At 36.9% G+C, this 15,816-nt stretch overlaps 1 protein-coding gene across 10 annotated transcripts in view; it reads left to right on the forward strand.

The window, feature by feature from the left end:
• SLC4A10 (solute carrier family 4 member 10) overlaps nucleotides 1–15,816 on the forward strand; it is a 167,657-nt gene that overhangs the window by 100,305 nt on the left and 51,536 nt on the right. For all 10 annotated transcript variants that reach the window (XR_005257653.1, XR_005257652.1, XM_038143541.1 and 7 more), the window contains 2 exons: nucleotides 3,953–4,113; nucleotides 12,405–12,593. Coding sequence is in view for 8 of the 10 variants with exons in the window: in XM_038143541.1 (XP_037999469.1) it covers nucleotides 3,953–4,113; nucleotides 12,405–12,593 (350 nt within the window). In the remaining 2 variants the exon portion in view is untranslated. The remainder of the gene's footprint in view (nucleotides 1–3,952; nucleotides 4,114–12,404; nucleotides 12,594–15,816) is intronic.

The following is a 15,816-nucleotide window of genomic DNA, read 5'->3' on the forward strand; positions in this document are numbered from 1 at the left end:
TCTCTATGGAGATGATGCATAGTTTCTGTTCTGGAAAAAAAAATAAATTCTGGTAAGTTTGTGGAGAAACGTGCTGAAATGTAACTGTTGGACTTATTTTATACACCTAAATAGTGTAGCTGCAAGTTGCAGGTGTTGGGAAAGCAATTCATGTGTCGTGGCTGGAAAGTGGTGCCTGATTTGTAGCAAGTTTTACCCAGACTTTTGGGACTCATTTATCTGCTAGTATCAACCAAAAATATCTGGAGAATATCACTGTCTTTATGGAGCGGAAGAAATTATGTAGTAAGGAAGAAAATAGAAAGAACCTTGGAACCAGGAGGAAAGGGCTTAAGCTTAAATTTCAATGCACAGTTAGGAAAAAAACTTGTGTCCATAGTTTAGAAAGTAAATTTTTAATAGTGACTAGAAATTGGATTGGTTAGGGAAAGGTAGGAAGTATAACCTTTTCCCTGGATCAAAACTTTATTTCAAAGACAGTGGATCACAAGAAACATGTTTTTCTCACTCCTGCTTTGTTCCTGACATGCTTGTGTTCTTTGGTTGGTTTTCAAATCAGTGTGGGCAGGGACAAGCTCATGTGGAAATTGATACAGATTGAAATATTACATTGAAACCATTAACTGTTGAGCGGGCTGTGAGTACATTCTCCATCTCTCTGCTGCAGACATACCGCACTACAAAACAGATAAAATACAGTCACCCACTTCATATTGTGCAGAAAATGCAGTAACTGTGCCTAAAATGAAGCATGTGCACTCTTTTATTGATGCCTGAGAAAGTGATGAAGATGGTGTTTCTTAGAAGCTAGAACATACACATGAGGTGTGTGTACACACCCTAGCCTGAGTAATGTTTTTCCTACAGTAACAAGCCTTGCTGAAACTCCTGGCGTATTTTTTCTAGCAAGCATTCCATCAGAGAAACTAAACTGTGTTATCAATAGACCTGTGCCAGTCTTTACCAGTAAAAGAAAGCTGTAAGGATGAAAGTGCTCTTCCATGCAATCAGCCACAACGGAGATGGCTCCAGATATGTTCCAGTCACAGGGGATGCGTGTGACATGAGCTCAATAGGGACCAATGGCCTTTCCCAAGAAACTAAGAAAGGCTTTTATCTGTCCATCATACCAATTTAAGGGGTTAAACTCCAAAATTTAAATTTGTCTTTGGGAAACTAAAAGGAGTACAAAATCAGCAAACTGGGATCTATGGCTGAGTTTGTATTTCAAAGCCACTTCTGTCATGGGGCCTTGCTCACGAATTCAGAGGATTGATCAAATGGTATTATGATTTTTAAAAGTACTGAACACTTGGAATTGAAAGAGACTGCATAAGATTAGAGTTGTTTTATGCTTACTGGTACTGTTTCTCATTTGATATGTTAAATAAGGATTATCTGACATAACAGGAATATTTCTGAAAAGACAAAAGGCGATAAGTAGTATAATGATATTCCCTTGATGAAATTAGTAAACTTGTGATATGCTTATTAAAATCAAAATAGAAATTTATTCCGAACACAGAATGCTGTCAGTTGGACATGATTTAATTCCATGTCCTGGCCTATTGGCTCATTGAGTAACAATGTATGATAATGTGTTTAAACACCTAAGTTTCAGCAACAGTAGGAAATGGGGTGCAACCCATACAATTATACTATTGCAATTCATGGGAACGCAGATGATCACAATGGCAAGTAAAATTATTTGAGCAGTAGCAACAGTTTCCTATGGATTTTTATGTACCAATGTGTAAGCTTTAATGTCTGACACGATAAACTCTAATTAAAGCTGTTTTCATGATTTAGATTTCTCTGTGTCCCTAGCATGTTACAAGCTCTGATAATAAGCTGGCCTCCATCCAGTCACCTGTCTTAGACTTTTAAGAACATGCTTATCTTTTATTGCTCTTTTAAAATCTGTTTACAACGGGTCAGTAGATTTAAATTAGGAAATATCAAGGACAGACTGCAGCAGCATAATCAGATAAGCAATGTTGAAGACTGACTTACATGAACAAAAGGTAATGACAGGATGAGGTTTATGATGATATTTTGTCAAACTCTGTGCTTGGATCATTGTTTTTAGAATATATGGAGCACAATTTTTCTTTTTTTCTTTGAATCAGCATAAAAGATATAACAAGCTATAAGATATAAGAAGACATAACAAGCATAGAAATAATAAGATATATAACAACACTAATAATAATACATAATAACAGAAATAATTAAGAATACTCAAACATAAAGATCTTATAAATTAGAAACACAAATGAAAATGGAGGTATGAGAAAAGAAAAAAGTAGGTATTTTGCAGTGTCTTGGGAGATGGGTTAAACAGGACAATTCATGCACCATATTTGTGATGCTGTGGATACAAATAGGTACTGCACATTTCTCAGCTTGGAAACAAGAGTGCCATGAGTAAGATAGGAGCAGCCTCTTCTTAGGGAGCTCAGGCATAACTGCAAAATGTAAAAAAATTCAAGAACTATTTTTTCTTCTCACATGCTTCTTCCCTGAGTTGTTGTAGGCCTCCCTTTAAAAGTATAGCTTTGAATTTGCTGGGGAGAAGTGTGTTAAATCGTGTTTGATGTCCCTTTGGACATGGTTTTGAAAATTTATTTGGAAAATCTCATTTGCATATGCAAATTCAATTTCATGGTTTGGCTTTGTGGAAGCAAATTTTTGTGCTGTGTCCTCCTTGCTGCTTCTCTGGAGGAATGCAAAAGTGAAGGGGATGGGCTGAGAAGAGAAAGCAGAAAAGGGAGTGGGAAACAGGTTTGATGAAGAGGAAAGAGTTCTCATGGGCAAAGACCAAGTACAGAAACTGGACAGTTTCCTCACAGAGGAAATGGAAGGAAAATGTTTAGATACAAAGAGGAGGAGAGGGCTAGACATAGGAGACTTTTGAAGGACCTGAGGAGTTGAGGCAAATTGTCTCTATATTTAGTGAGAGAATGATTTGAAGGCAGCTGGGACAGTTCTGTCAGGATGGGAGCAGGTATGCTGATGATGAGTGAGTCAGTGAAGTGGTGGCTGCTTGCAAGATGGCAGCAAAAGGGGAAGAACTTGGTACCCGAGGACTGAAAGTAGAAAAGTGTCTAAAATGTGGGTACACTTGTGTATTTTACAAGTAGGAGCAGAGCTAGATGTGTGGCCCAGGAACAGAAGAGGACAGCTGTGATAGCTGCTTTGCTGGGCTGTGAGGCTTGGTAAAACTTGAAATTCCTCAGGCTTAAAGGTCTTAAGGCTTTACATTTCCCTGCTGTCTGGAAATGTGTGAAGATGCTGTCCAGGTGTGAGGCTCTGCTTGGCTTCACTGCTGCCATGTCCACATAAAACAGCTGGGAGCTGTAGAGTCAAGCAGTTCAGGCGTGTGCTGTGGCTGCAGCTGTGCAAACCTTGCTAGGCTGGCAGGTTGCAGGACTCCACACAGCAGCATCCCTGTGTGACTTCTCAGATGTTATTTGTTCGTTTAATATTCTTTTAACATTTTAACTGCAATATTTATCAGTAGAGAATTCAGTCTCAAGCAGGTTCATCTGGCTGGATGGTAACAAAAGACTTGATCCTTTCACATATGGAAGTTTCACATATCCTTTTACATTACCAGAGTTTCTCTAGACTCCTTTTCGTACAACTTGTTATTCTGTCACAGAAATATCATTGTATGCCAAAGAATTAGTCAAAGTTCTTGTAAAGTACAAAGATAATTGCTTAATATACTTCTCTCTTCATCTATGTGGTCAGAACTTAACCTCAAAAATGACATAATACAGCTTTATTAAAGAAGTCGGCAATGGAATTTTCTCATATTTCCTAAAAAGGAAGAATAAAGTGAAATCTAAATACATGCTTAACATCTTTGTACTGTCAGCATTCATGGAAGTAATTAATTTTTCATTTCTTATGCACAATGGAGTAATAAAATTGATTGTTTGTATAGGTGGTTGAAGTTTGAAGAAGATGTAGAGGATGGTGGAGAGAGGTGGAGCAAGCCCTACGTTGCCACACTGTCACTTCATAGCTTGTTTGAGCTGAGGAGCTGCATCCTGAACGGCACAGTTCTTTTGGACATGAGAGCCAACTCCATAGAAGAAATTGCAGGTATCAATATACGTATCAATATTTCATGTATTAGTTATGAAAATTATTTAACAAAAACTAAATGCTTACCAAGAAAGTTATTACATAATAATCAGTTCAGTTTAGAAACTCCTTGGAAATGTTTTTCTCAATGTACTAGAAAAGAAACTCACGTCTGGCACAGATAGTAAATATTCTATTTATATTTTTTATGTGGAATCTGTTGCTTTAAGAATAAATTTTTAATAAAGAAGAAAATTAAAATGGAAGAAAGAGGGCAGTTTGGTTAGATTTAATTAGAGCTGGCATGTTCTCTGCTCCTGCCATGCTGCCTCATGTGAATGAGGCGTGTACTAACTTTCACAAACTTAATCTCCTGCTATGCTGATTGCAGGCAATCTAGCTTAAAAAAAAACCCCAAAATATAGGGAAGTATTTATTGCAATTAAGTTGCATGCAAACAGATATGTCTCAGATTTAAGAAGGAAATCAGGAGTAATGATACAATGTAAGTTTTTAAAAGAAATTTTAGGTACATTACCTTAAGATACAGTTGAGTGCATTTTTTTCCAATAGAAGTTTATTTGACAGTTGCAATTCTAGAGCTTGTGTGAGCTTCTGAGCAAGACAAAACATAATGGACGAGTCTTCTCTCCCAGAAGTATAAATGAGATTGAGATGAAATGCCGTCTCCTGCTTTCCTGGTGTTTTCCTTGAAGACTGTAACTAGTTTAGGAAAGATACAAAAGACAAAGCAATAAAATTTTCTAACAGTCAAGATTATCAAGAAAAACTGCTTTGTGAATTATATATAAATCTCTAAGTCTCATATAAAATGAATTTTACTTAGTTCGATTGTAGGGGACATATTGTTTGGTGGGCTGTATTTAACAGTGGAATTAAAATTGGCTCAGATTGTGGTAGCTGCTTTTTTTATTTACTTTTCCCAAATTGTTTATGTCAAACTGATGCAAGATATTAATAATACAAATGTGCAGAAACTTGTGTGGGTTTCTACTCTGTGCCGAGATCTGATTCTTTTATGACTCATGGTCTGAATTAGACCTTCAAAATTTGTCTTGATAAAGAGAAAAGATAAATATGAAGAATAAAAAGCAGCTCATTTGAAAGAACAAAGGTGTCTATCAATATGTTGCTTTATTATTTATTTATAAATAATTAAGGAGTGCTTTGGTCAGCTGCTTAATGTTCTTGTATCATTTTTTGCTTAAATAGTACACTGAGTTTTTCAATCTTGAGCTTTACATTCTTAATCCAGAAATCACTCAACTTAGTCTGTAGTCAGCTAAGAAAGTCCTTCCAGAATTATTTCTTTTAGTAGGTAAAAATGTAAGGATGAATGCAAAAACCCCTGAACTTCAGTGAACATCTTTTTTCCCTGTTTTTGAAAGATACTGTATATTTTCCAATATAATGAGACCCTAATTAATTACTGTTTATAATGTCAGTCCTTAGTTGAAGTGATTTTGTTTCAGTTAAGGTGGCCAGGGATTTGAGCATTTGTAATACTAATGTTGAAACTCAGCACAGATGTAAGTTGATCTTCAGCAGAGAATTTGGGGAGTTACCCTCATGCTATTATAAGTCAGCCCTAGCTGTGGCTTATCCTGGTTTGTTGATTAGGAAAACCTATTCTGAGAGGAGGCTTTAGGATGACTTTCATTAAATGGAATGTACCATTTTCATTTAAAAGTATCTGTTGTTGTGGCAGATTTGGATGCATTTAATTTGTTGTATTATGAAGTGGCATGGTAGGCATCCCATTGTGATAAGGTGACCTGACACATGATAAGGTTTGCATGACTTGTGCTTGGTCTTGGAGAGAAGATTATATTTTTCCTCCTCTGCAGATTCAATAAGCAATGAACTATTCTTTTTTTAAAAAGCTTTGCAGCAGGTGCTTCAGGCAAGTGAATCATTCTGTAAATTACTCACGTTCTGTCAGGTTTCTTTGAAGAGACTTATTTTTTTCTGTTTTCTGCAGAAATAAAGTTGCTGCTCCGGTTGCTTTTCTCTGTTAATATCATTTGTGCTGTAGCAATGCTGTTTTAACTTTTCTTCAATCAAGTCCCTTTGTAATTTGTTGCTTTACTGCTAGGTGTGTAATTCCTGGTCTCCAGTGGTTAGACAATGTTACCTAGAGTGTGGCACACAGTAGGCACTGCTGTGAGAAGGAAAGACTGATAGTAGTGGTAATAAGCACACCACCTGGGGTGATGGGGATCTTAGAAATGTGGCAATTCCAAATAATATGACAAATAATTATTTTTACTTGAAAGTGACTGCTGGACCTGAAGATTAAGCAGGACTGGTACCTCTCAGTGTGCTGGTTTTGCATCATGGAAGTGATGCCACGCTCAGGAAGTCCTTTATTGTTTGTTCCAGTCAGTTGCTATTCCCTCCTTGTAGTTAGAATCCTACTTATCTTGTGCTATAGAAGAAAAATGCTTTTTTCACCACAAACTGTTATGTATTCCAGTTGTATCTGACAGTCCTGACACTTTAGAATTTAAGGAGGTCGTTGCTCTCACCTCTTGGCTTCAAATTTTTTTTCAACATTCAGCTCTTGTTATTTGGCTTGCTAGCCATCCTCATGCCAGGCTTGTCCAGCAGTCCTGGTGACCACTTTTGGTTTTGTTTCCCTGTTACTGTGTATGCCACTTTTAGGAGAGTTTGGGAAAACAGGTTATGCCCTACAGTTCTAAGAGGTACTCCTAAATTAAGTTTGATTCTTGTGCTTTTGATTCATAGTAAAGTTTTGATTTTTTTGATGCAATCTTTTGATAATTTTACTGCATTGCTATAATACATCATCTTTTGAGAACAAATAACATTGTTTGTGCTTTCTTCTTGCCTCTGTTAGTGAGAAATGTGTGCTGTGTATTTATTGGTGATGTCTTGCTATCTGGGCTATATTCCAATATCAAATTACATTGCTATTAATGCAATGCCAGTCTTCATATCCTTGAAAGAGGTGTACTTAAACTTTATTGCTAAATTGAGACTAAGAATTCCTATTTGTTTTAGTCAAGGCTTTTAATCTATAAACACTTACTAATGCATTAAACTCTTAGCACTTAGCCTTTGAGAATTTCTATTATTAAAGTCTGTATTTTAAAACATTAACAGGCTTGTGGTAAAATGTACAGATGAAAGCCACCTTTTGTAATGTTTGCATGGTTTCCAGAACAATGTATTTTGTATTTTATCTCTGGAAACACTGACAGTTCTGCATAAAAATATTTTGGTACTGTTCATGTGGTGAGAGTTTTAAAATCATATTCTATTCCAGCATGTCCATTCTCTATTAGGTCTTTTTCATTCCAACTGTCATATTTAAAAATGACTTCATCTACAATATTGTGTATTTCTTTGGACAGGCACACAATTTTCCTTGTTGCAAAAGAGCTTATTCATACCTACAATGCTGAATTCACAGACAGCATCTTATTATAATAGAGACTTCTGAGATGAATTTCCAACACTGCCATCATACATCAGAACAGCATGTTTGTTCCTGAATTTCTCAAATTGTTCTTAATTTTTGTAAGATGGATTTTGCTTCTCTTGGAAAGAGCTCAGTTCCTCTGCTGAACTTTATCCTGTTTAAAAATGCAATTTTTATTACACATATTTTGGGGGAGTTATTACTATTTCTAATGCGTGACGTTATTTTTTCATAGGTCTTTGCAGTGACTCTTGTATCAGTAAGTTAGCACTCCATGCACAAGGAATTCCTTTGAACATTATGTAGTAATATTTTATCGATCACTTCTGTATAGAACATATGCTAAAAGGAAGTCTGAAAAATCTATGTAATCAAAACAGTTTATTTTGGAACTTGTCTCTTGAGGATGTATTTGCCAGAATCTGGCGGTACCATTAGAGAGCAGCTTCACTGTGTTGTTCAAGTTGGCAGATGAAAATGTTCTCTTTTGATATTTTCATTTAGTTCCTTTGAAACCATGCAGATTCTCAGATTACCATCTGGTTTTTTGATTATAACCACTGAATGAACCCAAAAGGTTCCTCTATTTAACATATGATGCCATTTTCTGTTGTTTGGTTCAAAAACTATTCAGTCCAGCCTTTAATGGCAATAATTTCTTTACAGCACGAGCCACAGAACTTGCACGTTCTTGTAGTTGTGCAGTGTTCTGTGAACAAATGTCAAACCTTGTCAAATACAAATTGTGGCCTCACAGTGGAGCTTTGGCGACTTGCAGGTATTTGAAATATTCCCATTTATTTTAAATGGTTTAATTTTAATAATAGTTTCTTATTTTAAAATAAATTTGAAATCTAGCCTTCTTTTCCAATCCCAAGATCTGACTGTTTTTCCCCAAGCAGTCTTTTGAATGTTCCTCACGATTGAATTTTCAATCTGTGTAACAGCTTAATCTTGTGATTGAGGTCACCAGACTCTGTGCTCAGCAACTCAGGGCATTACATCCCAAGTGTGCAATTTTATTGATTTCGTTAATATCATATTAAGCTTTCAATCTGAACAAGTCTTTTTTTACCTTTGTTTGCTTTAAGCTATATCACTCCATAATAACCACATATTTTAACTGGCTCAAGTTGAGATTTTATTTCGCTGGAACCTTTTGTTTCATCTGCAGCACTCACACTGTGTTATGTTTCTGACAGTGCTTTTATGGTGCATTTAACTTTTATTACAAACACTGTAATAAAGCGTGGGATTGCCTGTGAGTAATCTGCTTCTCTGTTTGACCCTACACCTGTCTTTTGTTCAGCTTTCACCTTCTCACTTACCCAGGTTCCTGCATTTGTTTGCTTTATTTTCAGCTTAGCATGTGGTAATAACCTCTGCAGAGAAACTGTCAGGTTTTGTTCCTTTGTCTGTGGGTAAATCGTAGATCTTCCAACTTCTAAGTAGAGCTGTCTTTTTGTGTGGTTGTTTTGTGTTTTCCCATGTTAGCCACAACTGTAGGAATCTTTTTGGATTGCACAAATCAATCTCAGCTTGCAAAATTTATTTTTTATGAGGCATTCACTGTGCCTGCAGTTCCGAACTGCAAGCTGGGAATTTTGGCCTTGTCTCTGCAGTTTATGGTTTTGTGAAGTACTTGCTTTTGTTCCTCCAGAACAGAATTACATACTGTAATTTTAAAAAACAGACATTTTTCATTCTTTCTTTCCTTTTTAAGTATTAGGGAACTTGAATATTTGAACCAAATAATTTCAGGTAAAGCTGGAAATAGAATCTGTGTCTCGAAGCACTGGAGTGCTCTGTCCTCTTGGATGAGCTGCTAAATCTGCCAGCTTAGATAGCTTGTTTATAATCACCATTGTAAATGATGTAAATGGGTCTTGGTTCACAAGTGCAGCCCAGGAATCCTAATTGTTGGGTTTGTATTGCTCCTCCTGCCTGACTCACTAGGGAAGGATATATTTGGGTTCCTCTTTAGAGACGCATGAAGATAAAGGATGGTGTTCCACCTGATTGTCTTCCATAAAGCAATGCATTAGGGTTGCTTGGTTTTTTCTTCCCTGTCTTTAAGGGCAACAACCACAAGCCAGAAAAACTTTGGCTTTTAAATTAGGTTTTTGTAGTCAGCTATCACTGCAGTTGTGATGCACACAAAAGCCTGTGTGTTTTACATTTTGTCATTAATCTCTCATTTTGTCCTACAACTGTGCAGTTGTAAAATTTGGAAGTCTGAATACCAGCACCCTTGCTGGTATACATTGAATTCAGTTTCTGCTGTAAACTGCCAGTGCTAACCTATATCAGGAGAATATGAGCCCAGTAATTTCTTTTGGGACTTCACAGGTATTTTGATAGAAATACAGAATGTTTTCTATAAATTTATTCTGTGTTTCACCTGAGCATTCTGTGTGTTGTTGCACGTGAGGTGATGAGCACACTGTGAACCAGGTGCAGTGGGGAGCCAGCTGTCACCACACTTGAGGGCCTCCTTATTGTCCATTTGCCTGGACCTGTGGGGGCTGCACATGGGTCTGGCCACTGTACAGAGCTGCAGCGTGTAACAGACAGCTCCAGAGTGAGTGGAAGCAGCCAGCCTGCTTTTGCATCCTTGCCGACTCTAGAGGTGGGACAGATGGAATTTTCTCTGCTGGGCCACACAGGAGCCATGCTGCATTTGAACTGATACAAATTGTCTGCGCCCCAGTGCTGTAATTCACAGCCTGGGTAAATTGTTCACAGGTGGTGATGAGTTGCTGCTCAGTTACTGTAATAGCTTGTTAGTACTCACATTGCTCACATTTACTCACAAAATGAATTTTATACAGATGATATATTGTAACTGAGTATGAATGGAGAAAACATTCTTGAAATATAAGAAACCCCAAATTTCTTTGAATTCTTTTAAATGACCAGGTCAGGGAGAACATCTGTCTTTCATAGCTTGAAAATACTATTTCATGCTTCCAGTATCAACCAAGATTCCTTACTGAAGAAGTATCCTACCTTAGTGTACTTGGTGTCAACAAGTACCATGTCACACTGCAGTGTGAGCATTTAACAGAAAGGGTAAGACTGTGCTGCTGGGTATTCCACAGGCTCCACATCCTTCTGAAAGCTTCATATGGTAGTGAAGCATCCTTGAAAAAAGAAATGGTAAGCTGTGTCTCTGGCTAGAAGGGGGCTGTGCAGAATTTAAAAGGGCATTCAAGAAGAAAATTTGTTAAAACAAAGATTCTTTCCTTCTTTTTTTTTCATATGGAGTGTGAAGAAATGGCTGCCTGTTCTAGATACAAAAGTGAAGACCAGGGCTTTGAAAATATGTACAGCTTCAACTGATGTGAGCACGTAGGCTCTTCTACTTACAGGATTAAATGATTACAGTCTATTTTGAAAATTAAATGTTTAAAGTGTTCCTTTTCGCCATTTACTCTTGGATGTTAACCATACTGCTCTTGTTTTCAAGACAATCTTTGCAATTAAGGGTGTTACTGATATTGCAGGGGCCTGGGCTTTGAAAAAATATTTTGAGAAGCTTGAGAAGAAACTGAAAAGGAATCCCATAATGATAGGGGTGGATGGACACAGTCTTTCTTATTCCAGCTCACATCTGTGCAGGGCTTGAAAAAAAGGCTCAAAATACAGTAATCTGTTGGAAATTTGACTGTATTAAAGCTCCTGCAGCTACTACTGCAACTGGGTCTATGTTAAAAGAGTAACAACTGATGGGAAATACCAGGGCAAGAAAGCACATCTTCACTCTCTCAAAAACTGAATGCATCTTCCCTTATTACATGTAGCAGTGCTACAGTAAAAGGGAAGTCATTGTAAAAACCCAAAAAAGTCTAGGTAAGCCACTTTCTTCTTTCTGGCAGGAAATAAAAACTGTTAGTCACCACACTGGCACCAGCCCTGTGGCTTCTGTGGCTGTTAACAAGCCTAGCAGAGCATCCTAGGGAAAGGAAGAGGATACGGATTTGATTTTCTTTTTCCTGTAATTTTCTCTGCTAAATGGATAATCTTAAATATTGACATCATCCTCAGCAGATACTATATTTTAATATTTTATTTGCAATATACTGTTATTCCAGGAATGACACCATACAAGTAGAGTTGCACTTACCTGTAGGCAAAGAGTGTTGAATATGAATATGTAAAACTTTTCCGCTAATGTACTGGAAAAATGGTTGTAATTTCTTAGCAGGGGGATCAGTTTCACTCTCACCTCCTCGAAATTATCCTCTTGCAGTAACATGTACATCTGGCAGTAGAAATAGATTCTATTTGGTATTGACAAGTAATACAGCAATTTTTCTGTATTGTCTTACCTGAAGTTTCTGTGCATTCCACACAAGGTACTGTAATTTTAGCTACAAGAAAGAAAGACTGTGATCTCCTGTGGTAAGTACAAAGGGAATAAAAAAAAAAGTTTCCTCACGTCCAGTCCTTTGTAGGAAATAGAATAGGGGTTATTTGGGAAAAAAAAAAAAGACATCTTATATACATCATAACCCTGGATTTAAATACATTATATGTAAGAGTGCTTAAGAACTGACTTCAAAGTTGTTGCATAGGTGACCCTAATTTGTGAACAGCATACTTTTTTGAGGATTTTTTCATATTAATGACATCCTTTTGTCCCTGTCCTTCCCCTGTCTCTCTCCCCCTGAAAGTGCAACACTTCTAGATAAAACTTACATTTAATTCTGTTGCATTAAAGGAACTGGTGCATTTCATTTGTAATTCTATAGGGTACTAATCATTATTATTATTATTGCAATTTAAGAGATAAATAGTTTCCTCTTTCCCCTCTTTTGTTATGTTGTGTATATATTTTCAGATATGATTCTGGACCAGCAGGTGGGTTCTGGGCAGCTCAGTGAGGATGTTCGTCACAGAGTGCATGAGGCATTACTGAAACAGCATCACCATCAGAACCAGAAGAAGCTGAGCAACAGGATCCCAATTGTAAGATCCTTTGCTGATATTGGGAAGAAGCAGTCTGAGCCCCATTCCATGGATAAAAATGGTAATGCTTTATTTTGCGTTTTGAGCCTTTGATAGCATCTGCCTGTTTGGTATTGCACGCGCTTTGTACCCACAGCTTAACAGCGTGATTCTGCTCTGAAAACTACCCTGGAAAAATGGTATTTTTTGCATGAGAGTGGCTCCTCTCATGCATTCAGAAACATACCTGCTCAAATTTGAAATCTGGCTACCTTTCCCAGCTCAGAGCTGGGCAGAGCTATTCAAGGGAGCTCACTGAGGTGTTGAAAGCTGTGCTGGTGTCCTGGGTGGCTGGCATGGTGTGTTATTTCCAGTGCAGCTTTAGGTGTCCTGTGCAAATTCTCAGACTGAGCTTGAGCACAGGGTTGTTCTGAGCTGTGGACAGGTTCCATCTGTGCCAGGAATGTGGTAGAACTATTTTTGACTCCTGTTGACTATCCAGGACCTATTGATTTAAAATGTAGTGGATTGTTGCATCAGTGAATGCATTAGCTAGAGTTCAACTGCTGCTTCAGATTTTATAGGTGAGTTTGAGGGCTTGAAAAATGAGGCAAACATTTCAAGATAACACTGTTGGAGAGATATCACAAAAGCTGTACCTTGTTCTTTCAAAAAATCCCTTTTGGGAAAATCAGAATAATGCAAATGAGAAATGTTTGCAGAATGGTTCTAGAGTAAAATGTTGACATAACTTTTTTGTCCCCCCTTGCTTTTACAGAAGATACACCTTACAAGGTGTATTATTGTTGCAGGTCATCATAATGAAAGATAATTTCTTTCTGCCCCTTCCTTATTTACATAAACAAAGGTCTATGTTATGAAATTTGCAGCCAAATTTCAGTAAATATTTTTCACTTAACTCTTGTTCCAGAAATCATCTTAATTGTAGTGAAATCCTGGTCCCTTTTGCTGTCACTCTGTTTCAGAGCCCTACTGAGCTCCCCTGTCACCTTGGGAAGTGGGGAGTGAGCCATAGCACAGGGAAGGTCAGGATTGCAAGAGGAATTTGTGTGCTCTGAGGCACAGGACAGAAGGCAAAGAGCAGTTGTGTGGCTGATCTGGAAAGATGGGGCTGCTTATATATAATAAAGGTTACCTTGATTTCAAGGAAGAAGGTTTTTTCAATCATTGCCATATAAAGTTTTAAGAGATCTAAATCTAGTTGCTTCCCTGGGGAAGATTCTAGACCTAAAAGGCAACATAAAATTATATCTGCTGAGGTTATTAAGTAGAAACCTTAATTGTGGCAAAGTGTCATTGTAAGAGTAAGGAAAAACTAATATTTACTAAGATGTGTGTGATCATGCATTCAGATCCACAAGAGTAAATGTAAGTGGGATGATTGTCCAGCATTTTTAAAGCAACTTTCCTGTTGATTTATACAGCTTTTGCTGATGACTTTAAACAAATATTCAGGAGACACTAGAGAAAGTTAATGATATAATGATCCTGTACTTAATTTCCATAGGATGTAAGATGGAAGCTTGCATTCCATTAAGCTTTTTGCACTAGATCTTATGTAACAAATAGGCATTAGTTGCTTTAAGAAAACCTTCAGGGCAAGCTGTGAAATTATCATGAGCTCAATTTCAGCAACTTTCTGTGTCTGTTAGTGGAACTGATGCAGTAATTCACTCCAGAAACATCTTGCTTTTGCCTAAGTTTCTTCTGGCAAACTTCCTAGCTCTTCCTAAATTCCCCCCAAAATAAATTCTCATCAGGATAGCATCTAAGTCCATATCAAACACACTAATTTTATATACTCAGTGGTTAAGTGATTCTCTTAAGTAGGGAGACATATTCTTACAGTTTTTCATTTTTCTGTCCCTATTTTGCAAGATGAAAAAATGCCAAAGGCATAGTTCATGTGCTTGTGTAGAAATGTCTCCAAGTGCTCTGACCTCTGTTAAAAAAGTCACTTTTACTGTGTTAATTTAAATTAAATGTACCAATAGACATAATAGAAATCACATATGTTTGTAAAAAATAGAACAACCCATAGAGATTCAATACTTTTAAGGAAGCTTATGTGAAAGTATACCAAATTTCTATCTAAATTACAGTGAAAAGCCCTAAGCATGAACTTTTTGGACTGAGATTTTTTAAAATCAGTTTAAGGCATTGTTATACTTGCATCCTTTAAGTGCTAATGCATGTTTGGCTGTCTCCTGCATTGACCAGGAGCTTTGGAAGGGACACTTGTTCGTTCCTGCTGAAATGAGACATGGAACTTGGACACTTTTTCTGCACAAAAGGAAGTTGTCTCTTTGGTTGAATTTGGAGTTAGTGTTAGATAGTCGAGCTGGAAAAAATCCTTAGCAGTTTGTTGATTGTAAAAAAGGTGATTCAGAGCCCAAAGTCCCTGATCTGTGGGTTATGTGGTACAGCTGAAGATTCAAACTCCCTTATTTGTCCAAGTTCTTGACAATAGTAGCTTATCAATGTGTCAATTTTCAGATGTTCAAGAGCAAAGTCTGAAAATGAATAAATAAATAAATTCAATATATGGCAGCACTACTGACAGGCCATTGTGATATCTTTGCTGGAAGATAGTTGTACATATGTTCTCCCTCCATTTTTCTTTGTTTATGAATCTGTCAGACCATCTAATTAATTTGCTTTGTATTTAGTAGTATTATCTTTTGTTTACAATGGCTTTTCTTCACATCCTCTGCAGGGCTAAGATGTCAGGGTGCTATGGATTTACCATGCATTTTTAATGCTGCCATGCTGTGTTTAACTTTCACTTTTCATTAGGCATCAAAACTGTGAGAATTAAAAGCCTGCTTTTGATGTTCCAATAAAAAACGACAGTCAAGTTTGGCATAAGAGCAGAAAAAAGTGATTTTTTATGGGCTAATTTGACACCAAATACCCAGAATAGAGGTTGGCAAGTGATTTTAGCATAAATAGTATAAAAAAAAAAAACAGGTAAAAAGATGAAATTTTTAATTGTTAAATCATATTTAGAAAGTTTAGTTTATAAAGCAATTTAACCTATTTTTTTTGAGATGAGTATGTTTCCCACTGATACTTCAGAGCTGTGTTTGTAAATTCCTATGACATGACCTAAAAAGCCAAGGACAGCTGCAAATATATGACACATCCCTGTTTTATAGGAATGCTAAAATAATTTCATAAGCCTCTTCCTTTTTATAAAAGGGGTTCTGAAATTTAGAGTTCAAGCACATGCGGCATGAAAAATTAACTGATTCTGTGAAAATGTAGTTAGGAAAAGAAGTTTT

Source organism: Motacilla alba, chromosome 7 (genome assembly GCF_015832195.1).
Source record: "Motacilla alba alba isolate MOTALB_02 chromosome 7, Motacilla_alba_V1.0_pri, whole genome shotgun sequence".
Taxonomy (NCBI): Eukaryota; Metazoa; Chordata; class Aves; order Passeriformes; family Motacillidae; genus Motacilla; species Motacilla alba.